The sequence below is a fragment of the Xiphophorus couchianus genome, chromosome 3 (genome assembly GCF_001444195.1).
Source record: "Xiphophorus couchianus chromosome 3, X_couchianus-1.0, whole genome shotgun sequence".
Taxonomy (NCBI): domain Eukaryota; kingdom Metazoa; phylum Chordata; class Actinopteri; order Cyprinodontiformes; family Poeciliidae; genus Xiphophorus; species Xiphophorus couchianus.
The window spans coordinates 13,172,822-13,187,917 of NC_040230.1; the positions used below are offsets into that span (position 1 = coordinate 13,172,822).

Genomic DNA, 15,096 nt, shown 5'->3' on the forward strand with positions numbered 1-15,096 from the left:
TCAGTTTTCAGCTGCAGAGTTGAATGTTTTTCATTGAAATTTCCACTGTGAAGTGGAACTAAAACAGTTTTTTTTTTTACATCTATTACAAATTAAAATTGGAAAAGTGAGAAGTGTATTTAATTTTTTCCCTTCCAAGTCAATGCTTTGTCCATTTTGCTACAATTACAGTGGGCAGTACTCAATAATTGTTCTCTGTAAAATAGGTCAAGCTCACTCAGAGTGAATGGAGCGTGTCTGTGAAGTCTTACTGAGGATTTTTAATTGGATTTTTGTCTCTGGACTTGACGAGGCTATTCTAACACATTGATAAGCTTTAACTTAAACTGTTTTATTGTAGCCGTGGCCATGATTTTACTCCAGCCATCATCTCGTCAACTCTGATCAGCTCTCCTGTCTGAGCTCAGGAAGAACATCTCATGCCACCGCCATTTTTCACCACAACACAATTTAAGAGTGGTGTGAATGCGGTGAAAAGAGAAACAAAACACACAAGATGACGAAAAAGAACATAAAAGACAAAAAAAAAAAAAATTATGTGAAAAAAACATTACACGTATGATTCTGTCTGAAGTTTTGGGAGTATTTTGTATATTTGTGTGAAAAAAATTTACATTTTTTGGACACTTTTATGAGAGAGAGCATCTAGGATTTCAAAGTAAGGCTGCTGTGGCTAAAGAGTTAAAGATCTCCAGGTTAAAGATGTTTCTCCCTGACATGTCTGCTGCTCTTTGGTCTTAACGTTCTGAAATTTTCACAGAATGACTGGATTTACACTGAGATTAAATTACACACAGATTTACTCATTTACTAAGGTTCATTTGGAAGTCCTATGTATCTATCTATCCTATGAGTAGAGGTGCATGAATGTAAAAGCATATCAAATTTTTAGATTTTATTTTGGTAAAAAAAAAAGCACTTGCCCCTCGCAAATAATATGTTACTTAGCATAAAATCCAAATAAATACACCAAAGTTTATGGTTGCAGCGCGACAAAATATGGAAATGTTCAAGGAAATGAATAGCTCTTAAGAACCTGTGTACTGAGACGCTTTAGCAAAACAGTTCCCACAGTGTCAGGGAATAAATTTTTTAAGAACTCTAAGATTGTGTTTTGTCTTTTGTCCACTCATCCACCCGTTCCCACCCTTTCTTTATAAGCTCCAGATGCTCCCACCCACAGACAGTCGGCGAAGGACAAGGCCTGCACTAAACCTTCATTACAAACAACCACAGTGAGAGTGATACGCCAAGACAGAAAGGGAGGAGGAGGAGGCAGAAAGGAGGGCGGGGGATTAACGTGAAGCCAGAAATAAGCATGCACATGTCAAAGGGAGTTATCAAAAAAGTCAGCAGCGGTTAAAGCTGAATGAAAGTGCAGCTGCAAAAATACTGTATTTAAGCAGAGAAAGATGACAGAGTGAAATCTCCAAAGAAACTCTGAGCAGGTAGCAACAGGCAGAGGGGAAACTTTTCACAAAAACTTGATGCCAAGATGTTCATTATCTGTCTGGGAAGAGGGTTTTTCTCTAACTAGTTTCAGGTAATAGCTTTTTTTGGAAATCACCTCTTTGTTGTTAAAATATTGTTTTATATCTGTCAAACTGTTTTATTGTTGGATCTCTCACCAATCCACCAAATGGCATTTGAGATAAATTGTCTTTTAGACAGGCTGATGTTTAAAATGAGCACTTGTCTAAGCTGAATCATAAAACTAATTCCTTTCTAGAGCCAACAACATTTTTTTGTTGATTTTATTACAAACTTATTGGTGATTTTATTTATTAAGGGAAAAAAGGCAATCCAAATTTACCAATGTCATAAAGTATAAGCACTCTAGATTTAATACCAGATTGTGCAAATGTAATAAATGAAAATATTTCTACTACATTGTTGTTTTTGTCCCTCTCTTCTTTGCAGAATTGTTTTCAATTTATCTTAGTTGGAAAGTTTTTGTTCAAGGTCCTGCCGCAGTGTTTTAATCAAACTTTTTGACCCGGCCATTTTCAGATCTGCATTTTGGTTTGTTTGTTTTTTAGATGTGGACTTACTGGTTGGCTTTACTGCTGCCTTACACAAAAGCGCTTGAGCTTAAGGTCACAGGTTTTCCAGGTCATAGCGCAGTGATCTATCACTGCACTATGACCCCCACCACCCCCATGAGCCTGCAAGGTTCTTTCAGTTTTATGTCAGATGGAATACCTTTCAAAAAGCCCAACTTTTGCCCTATCAGTCTGGAGAATATTTTCTCAGAACTCAATATGTTTTTTTGCAACAGAAAAGGGCTTTTTGGTCAGCAGGGTTTTTTCCTTTGACTTTATATGTAATTCTAAAGGTGCTTTAGGTATTGTTTAGATTTTTGTGACCTGGATGAGTCTTTTAAGCCCTTTTGGAATAATTTTGGTCATAATTTGTGCAGCCAATCTTGAGAAGGTTATGTTCTTTCTATTTGCAGATAAAGGTCCTCACTGTGAATTGCTGGATTTACAAAGCACCAGCAATTGCTTTGTAACCCTTTACAGAATGAAAGATGTCGATTATTATTTTTTATCTTTTGTTGAATTGATTTATTCTACTTCATGTTGTTGTCAGTGATTTTCTGTTCTCTGGTCTGGTTGTACTCTGTAGGTTTGGGTCCCTTTTTTCCCTGAACAAAATAAATCATCATTTAAAAACTTATTTATATTCGTTCAGCTTTTTAAATCTTATATCACAATTAGTTTAATGCCTGAAAAATGTAAAGGTGACAGAAATAAAAAAAAACAAAAGATGTTGTTGTACCACATGAGTGTTTGGTTGAAATGCTTTGTGAGACTTGAAAATTAGTCAGTTTATTTAAAAACTACTAAAAATGAAGCTCTGTGTATTTATAGATTATTGTACTTTCTGAAAAGACCTAAAAGATTACACAAAGTACTGATGGTTTATTATGAAGCTGGTGTATTGCACTTTCTGGTTTCTATTTGTTTTTTACTTTGTAACAGTGAATCATAACTTTATCCTACTGTGAAAGGAGTTTGGACAGTAAAACAAACAAAACTGGAGTTTAAGTTGTCCAACCAGATTTTAAGGCCCAAGTAAGAATGCCGTCAGTGCACGTTCTTTCCTTTTGTTGTTTTTAGTCACAGTGAAGTGAGAAAATCAATGGGGCATGACTCATTGATTTTGGATCATTCTCCATTGTGCTGAAGTATTTTGTGTTAAAATACTTTTCTTCTGTATTTTGAGTGAATTCTTTTGTTTTGCTATGATTGGTTATTTTTGCTCTGATCAGTTGTTGCTCTGTCTTTGCTTTTCCTTCTGTATTATTTGGTACGTAGTCTCCTGGTTCTCTTCATCAGCTGCTTTAAGGTCTATCCATGTGCATTTGGCTCGTGCTCTGCAGCTTACTTTGCACACTTTTCTACATTTACCACATCTAATACAGATTTCTGACCAAACGAACAACGCTTGTAGGATATTACATTCAGCAAAGGTTCTTCCCAGATAATATCTTAACAAGCTGAGACAACTCTCAAACCAAGCTTCCTGCAGTTCTGGTAGCCGTGGCTGTTTTTGATACGGACCATATGGGCCGTTGCCCAGGGCAACATGAACACCAGATAAAAAAATCTAACTCATCTGAACAAGTTTTCTATTGTTTTTATTCATGTGGAGACAATAGAAACTTGGCACTCCCACTTGTCGAGCCCCCTTTGCTGCTGAAAACAGGAACAGTGACTTGTTTGGACAAAACTGTGCAGCATTTGATCCCGCCACAGAATCTCAAATAAGTTTATGCAAAGATGTACTCATCTCTCCAGATGTGTTACCAACAGATGACAGAAATGCAGCAGAATTTAATAAATAAAACGGAAAACAAAAATTACGTTCTTCAAAGCAAAAGAACTGCATAATAAGAACAGGTGAGGTACAGATCAAGGTCAAACTTTATCTTTTTGAGGAGATGGTGGAAAAGTGCAGCACAAGCTGTAATTTCATCCTGGCTTTACAGGAGCATAGAGTGACACGAACGACACATGTTGCTGCACACTTTCTGTCAACTGGCTGAAATGTGCCACCTACACTTTTACCTTCAGAGAGACACAAATTTAGTAGTCAGGAAATGTTTCGAGTCTCATAAAAACACAGACGGTCTGGGAAACCAAGGAAGCCCCAATTTTTTTCCCACAAGGGAAAGGTACAACAGTGTAGCACATCTATAAAGCAACCGGCTGCAGAATTATTGTGTTTTTGAATCTTGCAAAGAGGAATCAGAAAGCAGCAGGAGAACAGCAGATTCGTGATGAAGGTGAAGATTAATTTTCACCTTCATCACGCATGTGATTCATGATTTGTGCTTTGTTTACAAAGCACAAAGCGAAACAGACACAGGACACAAGAAAGACAGAACCCAGCAGGGGGCATTGGACATCCAGGAGCTTAAATACTCTGCAGGTGTGACTGTGGTATAGAGACCAGCTGGAAACAATAAACAGGATGCAGAGCAACTGGGGAGATTCTAATAAAATAAAAAGGACTGCGGGGAATTCATTTCCCAAAGGGAGCAGAACTATTACCATAAAAGGAACTATAAGACCAACACAGATTCTTCAGAAATAATCCAAAAAAAAAAAACCACACAGAGATAAATTACAAAACTCAGTACAAAATGAGACGCTGGAAAATGTGAAAATAATCTAAACAAAAACATCAAAGAGAAACAACAAATAAGTTAGCTTGAGTAGCTAGCTTATGTGCTAGCTGCTGAAACACACAAGCTGATTCAGTCTGGTCAAACTCAATAAATTGGGAATTGCTATGTGATGATATTCATTTGTCAGATTAAAAGTACCTTTTGAAAATAATTTTTAAGCAGGTATTAGATCTGCTTACATTAAGCTTACATTTGTGAATTAAAAATGTTTTTTGTTTTGATCAGATGTAATATTCTAGTCTTATCCACCACGTTTTCATGAAAACTCACCAAGTTTGAAAACATCTGTGTGTGTGTAATTAATCTAAATAACGTGCTTCCCTTAGTGACTTAACTTACTGAAATAATAGTATTGTACAGTATATTACACATTATATTTTTAGACTGGTAGTAATCAGTATATTAATTCACCAGCACAATTAGATCATATGACACATTTTAAGTTCTGTATCCTGATTTGTTATTGACCATAACTCCTGGAGAAACTTACATATTGACGAAAGCTGAATCCTAAATTTAATCAAAATACTTGTTTCCTTTTGGGGTTTTTTTTTTTTTTGTAGTTAATGAAACTCAGCTTTTAGCAACACCAGACCACTGTAGCCAAGGTTCTTCCATTTCGTCCAGGAACATCCACAGTAATTAGCTTTTGGCAAATGTCTCATAGTGTCTATTTCAAACGGATAATAACCTGCAGACGTAAAAAAAGAAAAAATGAGGCTCAGCTGTGTTTTTAAAGTGCAGACATTTCTATCTGCAATTATCTGCATGTAATGAGAAGAGAAAACAAAAGCAGTCTGCAATGTTCTTTCTTTTTGACAGACAAATGACACATTCACTTCTGAGCTCTGCGTGTGTCAGCAGGCAGATTTATCACCTAACCGGGCTTGTTTTATCTGCAATTCAACTAATGTCAATGCAAACAAAGGGCTGTGAATGCATAAAGTGAAGGATTTGTTTTTCTCATTTAAATAAATACAATTAGGCAAATATAACTGACATTAACTGTATAATATTATAAATATACATATGTAGGATAAGTGCTAATCACTTTGTAGGATTTAATTAAGACTAGAATAGAAATATTTCAATTTCTGTCCAAGTCATGCTTCAATAATTATTACAAAGGAGTTAAAATCATAACATTAAAGGATAACCAGAAAACCAGAAGGTTGGCTCTAAATGGCCCACATGTTGCCATTAAAAGTCATATTGAATTACTTTTAAGAGCAGAAATCTGGATTAAAACTATTTTCATCACTGTTTCCTCCTTCTGCTGAAGGAATGTAAATACGAGGGGAGATCAGTTTTCTACGGCCTCACCGAGTCTTTTCTCAATCACGAAGTTCTGTCGGTGCCAGTGCACAAACCACCGAGCAGCAGCTCTTAACGCGAAACCCAACGCTTTAAACAACATTCCTCCATTGTGGTAGTCAACAGATCATGTTCATCTTTCAGTTATGTTCATGCTGTAACTTATAACCCCACAAATGAATTTTCTAACTGACTCCTAACAGAGCGTCTTTCCTCACAGCCGCCCGGAGGCTTCGGCCTCCCCGCCTTCGAAAGGCAGCTAGGCGATTCATCTGAGGGAAATGTGCCATATTCTCGTTGCTGCGCTCTCAACAGATGTCGTTAACATAGCAAGTGAAAGTAATGCCACAAGCAGGTTTTGTAGCACCACAGATGAGGATGTTGCATCCGTATTCCCATCAGCGTAGGGTCTGTGCAGCTCACAGCGTCCTAGCAGCGAGGGGACACGAGGCGGGGAGGCGCCGCTTTTCAAGAAGCCTTGCTGGCATCAGAAACATCTGTGACAAGTGTGCCATTTGTTTCCTTATGACACTTTGCTAATTTCCAGCTTATGACACTCAGAACGTGAAAGGCAATGTGTCCAATTAATACCCAGTTAGAGCGTGGCAGCTGACAGCTGGAGCGGTGGCCCAGGCGACCCTGAGGTGGGAACTGTCCACATCTAGACAAGTTCATTGTTAGGAAACGTCTGCTCATCCCCAGGCTGATTCATAACACCTTCAAAATACCGGACTTACTTATCTTATCCACAGTGTGTTTAATATTATGTTGATAATAAAGAATGAGGCAGGATTTCAGATTAAAATGTATAGAAACTGTATGAAGAAAATTAAACTATTACGAATGTACCAGTTATACAAGTAATTAAAAAAAAATACTAAGAAACATTATAATGACAAGAAATTAAATATATATTGTTAATAGATTAATAAATATATAAATTAAGAAATGTATTTAGTTTTATTTCTTATCAAAATTAAAATCTTTTCTTAAACTAGTGAAGGAATGCATTGATAAATAGAGAGATTCAAATAAATAAACAAACAGATAAGTTAATAAATGGTAGAAACTAAAAGGTAATTCAACTAAATAAATCAATAAATTGCTGAAATTGCATAATAATTTAAAAGACATAAATCTGTAAAACAATAAATAAATAAGACATTCCCTTGTGAAAGTAAAGACCTCTGTGTGAAGTTTTGTGTCTTATTACTTTACAACTTGTTTTTAAATGTGTGCTTTATATATCCAAATTGCATATTTGGATATTAATGTATATACAAATACGAAGCACCTGCACAGAATATTACAAGTTTGTGAAGTGAATTTAAAAAAAAATCAGAAATATATCATGAAGAAAATGAGATAGGGATAAAATTGCTCAGAAATAAAAATCATGGTTGGGTTCTGAAAAAAATTAAATCTCTACCATCTTATCATCAAATCCATTATCATGAAATGGAAAGACAATAATACCACAACAAACCTGCCAAAAGAGCCACTGACCAAAACTCTCAGACAGAAGACGGAGCCTAAATATAAGGGTATTCTTGAGAAAAACCTGCTTTAGTCTGTCAGTGATTTGAGACTGGGAGGTAGGTTCATCTTAAACAGGAGCATACTGCTAAAGCAGCACACAAGTGGTTTAAGAGGAAATGTATACATAAATGCATTGGAATGGCCTAGCCAAAGCCCAGATCACAATCCAGTCTAGAAGCTGTGGTGAGACTTAATGATTGCTCTTCACCAGCAGAAACTATGTAACTTGAAGATTCTAAAATAATCAATTTTAATTCTCGGTTGTGAGGCAGCAAAATACAAAAAAATGCCTTTTGCAAGGCACTATAAATACAAAATAACTATCTACAATAAATACATTCTAAAATGGCCAAATAAATAAATACATATTATACATGATGGAAAATAAAAATGTATTACTGAAAATGAACAAATCAGTTCCCGAAGGAACGAACAAATGAACAAACGAATAACTGAGAGATACGTGTCGTTATTTAAGAAAAAATAAGAAAATCCAGAATAGCAGCCAAATGGCAAAACTGGAAGCTGAAACTAAACCTTCAACTTTCTGAGAAAGTGAAGTTGCAAAGTGAAAAAATCAATCCACCAGATTGATTATATATCAATCATCATTCTAAATGTAAAGCATCAGTGTATTTATTCACGTTTTGTACGCCTACATTGTTCAACACGAACCCGAATTGAAACTATTGTGTTCTTTTCCTCACCTCATTTTAAAATCAATTCTGTGATGCGCGACGGTTTCCTCAAATGAACTGTGAGCCCGTCCCCAACATCGGATCAGAGCCAGGATTTAGCCTTTGCTCTTTCCAAACTCTGACCTTATCCATCTTTAGGCAGTAAAATTACTCTTGGGCTTTGGGCTGTTGTCTTGCCGCTTGACCCACTTACTGTTGTTATTCAGTTCATGAGCAGATGCCCTGACAATTTCCCTTAGAGTTCACTTGTGTAGTTCGGGACCCATCGTTGCATGAATGCCAGCAGACTGCGCTGGCCCAGATGCAGGAGACATGGACCCATAGCACAAAACCACCACCATGTTTTACAGATTATTTCTAAGGTTACACTTTTGATCCAAAAAATTTTACTCAATCTCATCTGTTCTGTGAAAAAAAAAATTCATGTGACATCCATCTGATCTATAGCAGACTTAGGAGAAGCAATAAATCGCCTGTAAGCACACACATGTATTCTCCGAGTCGTTGTTGTTCGGTTCTCTTCTATAGCTTGGCCTTATATGATCTTTGCAGGTCGACCACTGCTGGAAAATATTAAAGATGGTCTTAACATGTTGAATCCTCTCAACATGTTAAGAATCTGTGAATGCTGCAGTTCTGACTACTTTTTCCAGCCCATTCAGCATCCACAACTTGTTTTCTAAAGTCTCTGGACATGAAATAAATCCGATTCTTCCAAACGCAAGATTGCATCCGCTTGCACTTTATGTCCATCCTGATTAATAAAAACATCTGATTCGAGCTTCTCTTTCACATTATGTATTCATTCATGTACTTCCCTTCACTTTCTATAAGCAAATCCTGAGCTATTCTTTATGCGTTTTGTGATTGTTTTATTTTAATTACTCTTACACAAGGTATTTTATGCCCCTTTGATGCACTGGAGTAAAACAAAAGCCTCACTGTGTATAAAACAAGTCAGCTGTGCCCTACTAATCTTTTTGCTGTATTTGGCAGTTGTGGAGATGATAATAAAGGTCCTTTGAGAATTAAATCCTCATCTGAGTTGCATAAAATTAAAAAAGTATACACTGAAAGAAAAAGAAAACTGCTAAAGGTGGCGTAAAGGTGAAATTAAGTGTCTTTAATTTGTCCCTTGTGGATTTTGCACGTGAATTTTAGTACATTCTTTTAGGAGCTTACTGATATTTGTTTCATTACCTGCACCCGTTTGAACAGAATCAAACATCATTAACTTTGAAATGCACAACATAAGTTTCAGTAATTGCACATGTCAGTGAGCGTCATTGTGTCTCTGCTCACCCACGATGGGAAACACTGGAGGGCATCAGGTGTGCTTCCAGCGCAGGCTCCTTCCTGTTAATGCATCGTGTTAATCCAGTGTGAGCACACAATCTCCCACACACATCCATCACTCGGGAGCCCGGCCATGTGGCTTCCCATCAACAGTGTATCAACACTCACACATGCAGCGTGTGAGGGCGACAAATCCAAAGTCACACCTTTCCCAGTTATGCCGCACGCAAAGGAGAAGACACAACGCTCCTGTAACTGCAGGTGGGAGAAACTGAGGCAAACATCACGCCTATGCTTTGCAGAAGTCTTCAAATTTCTTCAGCATTTTCACATTTTGTCAGCACAAGCGTCACTGTATTTTAGCGGGATCGTATGTGATAGACTAACACGGAGTAGCATTTGTAAACGGAGAGGAAAAAATTGAAACACTGCTGCGGTTCCAGTTGTGGATCTTTGGGGTTGGGTTCTAAAAGTTTTCCGCATCTGAAGCCATTCTAATATATGATGATGTTTCAATCTAATTCACTCCCTTGAAGCTCTGTCTGCAGGTTTAGCATTGTTGTTATCCTGGAAGGTGAACCTCTTCCTCACAGTCATTTTGAGCTTTTAACATGTTTTCCTCCATGATTTATCATCTTCCATCTGACCAACTTAATAATAACCTTTAATTAACCATGTTTGTCCCACTGAGATCAAAATATCTCTTTTACAAGAGAGACATCACCAAGACCAGCAGCATTCCCAACTGCAGGAGAGCTTCTCCTCTGCATGATGCTGCCACCACCATGTTTAATCATAAGGATGAATGTTTGGGGTGACCTTCAGTATTAATTTTCCATCACACAAATTAGATCTCATCTGACCTCAGCACCTTCTCCGATGGCTTCTGACAAACAGAAAATGGGATTTCTTATAGTTTTCTTTCAACAATGGCTTTATTATTGCTTGTCGTTCATTAAAAAATGGATATGAGGAGTGCATAACTATAAGTTTTCCTGTCAACAGATTTTTTTCCATCTGAACTGTGGATCTCTGCAGCTCCTCCAGAGTCAGTTTTCAAAGTGGGGGTTGTGTCAACCAGAAGCAAACTCTGTTTGGGGGCCTGGCATGGAAAAGTCTGAACCAATGTTCTAACTCAGTTCACTGGAGTGAACAGGGCTGAATATGAAGCACATTTCTCCACTCACATTCTAATCCATAACAGAACCTTAAACTGCTTCACAGCTATGCACTATTTTGTATCGAGATTCTTTAAAACACAGAGAAGTTTGAAGTTGCAACATCAAATGTGGACACAGAAACACGCAGAGAGCAGAAAGAACAGCCAACCGAATCAAACGACTGAATCAAAGTGTGCAACAGCGGCTCATCCTCATGATACTTGACGGTTCAGCCTGTGTGGATTTATAGAGACAAACATGCTATTGGGTTAATACTGTATTATGTTAGAACCCCCACTTCTATTCCACATAAAAGAGTCAGTGGGGCAGTAATTCTGCGCAGCCTCTCCCCTCGCTGTTATTCTGTCTCAACTAAGTCCAAGCCATCTGTTACAAACGCGGCTCAAATCCGGTGCCGTGAGTCTGACATATACGTTTCCCCCTGCAGACACACACACACACACACCCACACACACACACACACACACGCACACACACACACACGCTGACTCAGACTGCTACAGCCAGATGAGTGTGAACAGGTGCAGCTCCCTCCAACGTACAGCCATAACCTTTGGAAAATAAATTGCTCGCTGACTGCCGACACGCTCTCCGGTGTTGGGGACGAGACGTAGAGAGATAGCTGATAATTACTACGCGCGCACTTGAGCATTCGCCACTTATGTGCAACGTTAAGGTAGTTTTGAGTCACCAAATGATCGCAGGCTGCTTTCTGCTCGCCTCTGATAGACCACTTCAAGGGTGAAGTCTCACTTAGCTGTCCATCAATTTCATGCACACGCGAACACACACACACTCACTCGTCCACTTTTATTAAAGACTCCTGATGCTCCCATTTAGTGAGCGCAGCAGTTTGAGTCGTGGGCAAACATCCGCTGGTGAAAGAAGAGTCCTGAGGAGGGGCGGGGGGAGAGACAGGGGTCTCGGGTTGTCACATCTGAGAGATCATGAGTGACAGGATAGGGGGTGAAGGGGGGGAAGCGTCGGGCGTGGGCTTGTTGGACGGAGGTGGCTTGATGTGCCCAAAGGCAAAGGAAAAAAATGGATTATGCAACGCATTATTCACTTGTTCCCCCCACCTCGCCTTATTTCCATGTCCTTTTGTTGTCGGAGCTTGATGGGACCCGGCGCTGCGCCGGGGCACCTGCACCTCCATGCCAACAAAGTCCTGTCTGATCTGCTGCCACTTTCACATGTCTGCACATGCATATTCACAGAGTGGTGCAAACACACAAGGGGGTAAAAAAAATAAAAATAAAAAAAAGGTGGTAATTATACAGAGCTGCAGGTGCGGCAGCACCGAGCTCCCACGTGGCATAGTTTCACACACTGTCAAAGTCTCATTAATTCCTAGATACCATCATAACTGCGGAAGCCCGACCATGCTGATTACAAGCTCCTGACGAGAGAGCCTGTGCGCTTCAGCAACAAGAATCTGGAGGAAGAAAAGTTTATCTCTTACCTTCCTCAGCTGAATTAGGCTGGAAAAAAAGGCAGAGAGACAGAAAGACACTCCACATCTCCACTCCAGAATGACACTGACAGACAGAGAGGAAGGGAGAGGAGCAGGAAAAACAGAGACAGAGGGAGATGGAGTGTGTGACAGAGTGGGAGGAGGAGGAGGGGGAGGAGTCTGTTTGCTCCTTTTTTTTCCCGGGAGAAAGAGGGAGGGAGGGAAAATGGAGGGAGAGTGGTGGTGGTGGTGGTGGATGAATGGATGAAGGAGGGAGTAAAGAAAATATTTACAGAGCGGCAAACCATTGCTGTTGTGCAGTAAGATGGGGGAGTGGGGAGAGGAATAGATGAAGACATCAGAAAGAGGGAGAGGAACGCAGTGAAAGTTATTTTCCCTGTCTGCCAGACAGAGGAGATGAATACAAGTTTGTCCGGTCTTTACAAACCGCTGTCATGACATGTTTAAAGTCCATTCCAGCTGGCTCCTCCAGTGCCGCCCGGAAAGCCGCGGCATCCCTCTCATGTCTGGACTCTGCGCTAACTTGCATTTTTAAAGCTGTGGCATGTGGGAGTTCAACTCTTCTTTTATTTACTTTTCTTTTTTGTCTGTTCATGTCAGTTTGGTGAAGAAAAATGAAAAAAAAAAAAACAATAAACATAATTCAGAAATCATTTTTGGATGTTCTCCATGTACTTGTGGTGGCTTCTCTCTTCCTAACAGCCCCCGCTGTTTATTCCTCTCAGACACACTCCTCGCCTCTCAAGACAGATCACCCAGACAGCGTGCACTAACAAACACGCACACACACACCCACCCCCACACACACACACACACACACACACACGCTCACAGAGCATAATGCACCTGCTGGTCTCTGCACGCCCCTCACTGGACAATCTGCAGAACTGCAGCATTTTGCAGGGTTTTCATGCTCCAGTTCATGTGATCAGTCAGACCGCCGCGGCCTCTGACATTGAAGATGCAGCTCGTTGGTTTGACACAGTTAGATGGCCCGGTTCCTAGCCAGCCAGGGGGGTCTGAGCCCAAAGCTACGTGATCCAAGGGGACAGAAGACCTGAAAACAAGGAGAAGTAAGAAATGTAGCAATCAGAACCACTGCTACACACAAAAACTTTATTTTATTTTATTATATTCTGTTTTTATTTTTATTTTACTCTTATGTTTTCCCTGAACATGACAGAATAGACACAATACTACAAAATAATGATAACCACAATTGTTTTATGTTGTTGTTATTTTATTAATTGCAAATGTTAAAATAATAATAATAAAAATATTATGTCCATGCCTTTTTGTTCCTTTAAATCTCACTTCTGTGTTGAGGTTTTATTTTAGATTTGATTTGCTGTTTTCTGGGGGGGGTTGTCCTAATTATGCTTTTCTCATGTCTTAATATTTTTCTCTAATTTTATTATGTGTCCCCTACATGTAATTAAATCCACAAAACGATTATACAAATTCATATAAATAAAGGCAAACAAATGAAAATGAAGATATAAAGTAATTGAAATTGAAAAAGACAAACAGAAACAAAGAAAGAGAAAGCAGAGAGTTAACAGATTGTATGATAGGCGACATTAACTTCCAACACAGTTTAAACCTGCTGTAGGTAACAATGTTTTTTCATGTACTTTTTAAAACTGTCACTATGTACAAGACAGATAATCTGTGAATTTGTTTTAGCTCCTCTGCCTTCTCCCAGTAGTCCCAATGCCATCTGCAGAAACACACCACTGAGTCATAAATAACCAATCAGAGCTGAGGAGGAGGATCACGAGCGCTAAGACCCTCCTCCTGGCTCTGATTGGTTGTTTCTGATGTGGAGTAGTTCTTTAAATGCAGATGGAAACAGTTGCATTAGAAGGAGGTTGATTTTGTTTTCACAGATTATCCATCTCATACCACACTGTCACAACATAGTGACCCTTTTAACAAATGTAAAAAAAAAAAAAAAAAATACATACATATATATATATACTGCTCAAAAAAATAAAGGGAACACTTTAAGTGTTAAACACCTGTTTAAGTGTTCCCTTTATTTTTTTGAGCAGTGTATATACAGGATGAGATGCAGCAATATAGACATGCTAAAATATGAGAATAAGAGAAAGAGGCTCGCCTGGGTCATGAGACACCACTACTGAACTACTGAAGGCTGGAAGAAGGTTGATGGAATGATGAATCAAAATCTGAAATCTTCAGTTCATCACACAGAATCGTTGTACATCATCAAGTAGGCAAAAGGTCGGTTCCACTGTGTGTGGCGTCAACTGTCAAATATGGAGGAGGAAGTGTGGGGCTGTTTTGCTGGATCCACTTGTAGCGAGAGGGGCCGCGAAACAAAATGGCTACCACACCCCTCTGCAGCACCATGCAGTACCCTGTGCCACGCGTCCAATTGGTCAAGGATTCCTCCTTCAGCAAGATAATGAACCAAAACATAAGTCCAAGCTATGTCAGAACTACTTCAGGAAAATTTAACAAGATGCTAAGTTTGAAAGCACGACTTAGAAAGCACGTCAAGCTGGTTTGGGATGAACTGGACAGAAGAGAGAAAGCAAAGCAACACACAAGTGGCACATGTTTATGGGAACTTCTGCAACAGATATGGGAATAATTTATTGAAGAGTGTTTGATTTCTGTTGTAGAAAGAATGCCACAAATGTGTTCAGCTGGCTAATCTGCCAAAGGTGGCTATTTTAGAGGGTCAAAATCTTACAAAAAATTATGATCTACAAGTTAATTCCTGTTTTAACTCTGATTATGTATTTGAATGTTTTCACTTCTGAGTGTGATGAGACATTAAACTGCCTAATTTCCAATAACAAACTTGGAAAACTGCCTTGTTGTAAAACGTTTGACTGGTGGTACAATATTCTGGCAATTTTACCTCTT

At 38.9% G+C, this 15,096-nt stretch overlaps 1 protein-coding gene across 1 annotated transcript in view; it reads right to left on the reverse strand.

Annotated features, from left to right (window-relative positions):
- Positions 1 to 12,320, reverse strand: part of ephb6 (eph receptor B6) — a 59,154-nt gene extending 46,834 nt beyond the window's left edge. Inside the window, exon 1 of the mRNA XM_028013212.1 lies at positions 12,187 to 12,320. Within this exon, the coding sequence (XP_027869013.1) occupies positions 12,187 to 12,244 (58 nt within the window). The 5' untranslated portion in view covers positions 12,245 to 12,320. The remainder of the gene's footprint in view (positions 1 to 12,186) is intronic.
- Positions 12,321 to 15,096: the final 2,776 nt, after the last annotated feature.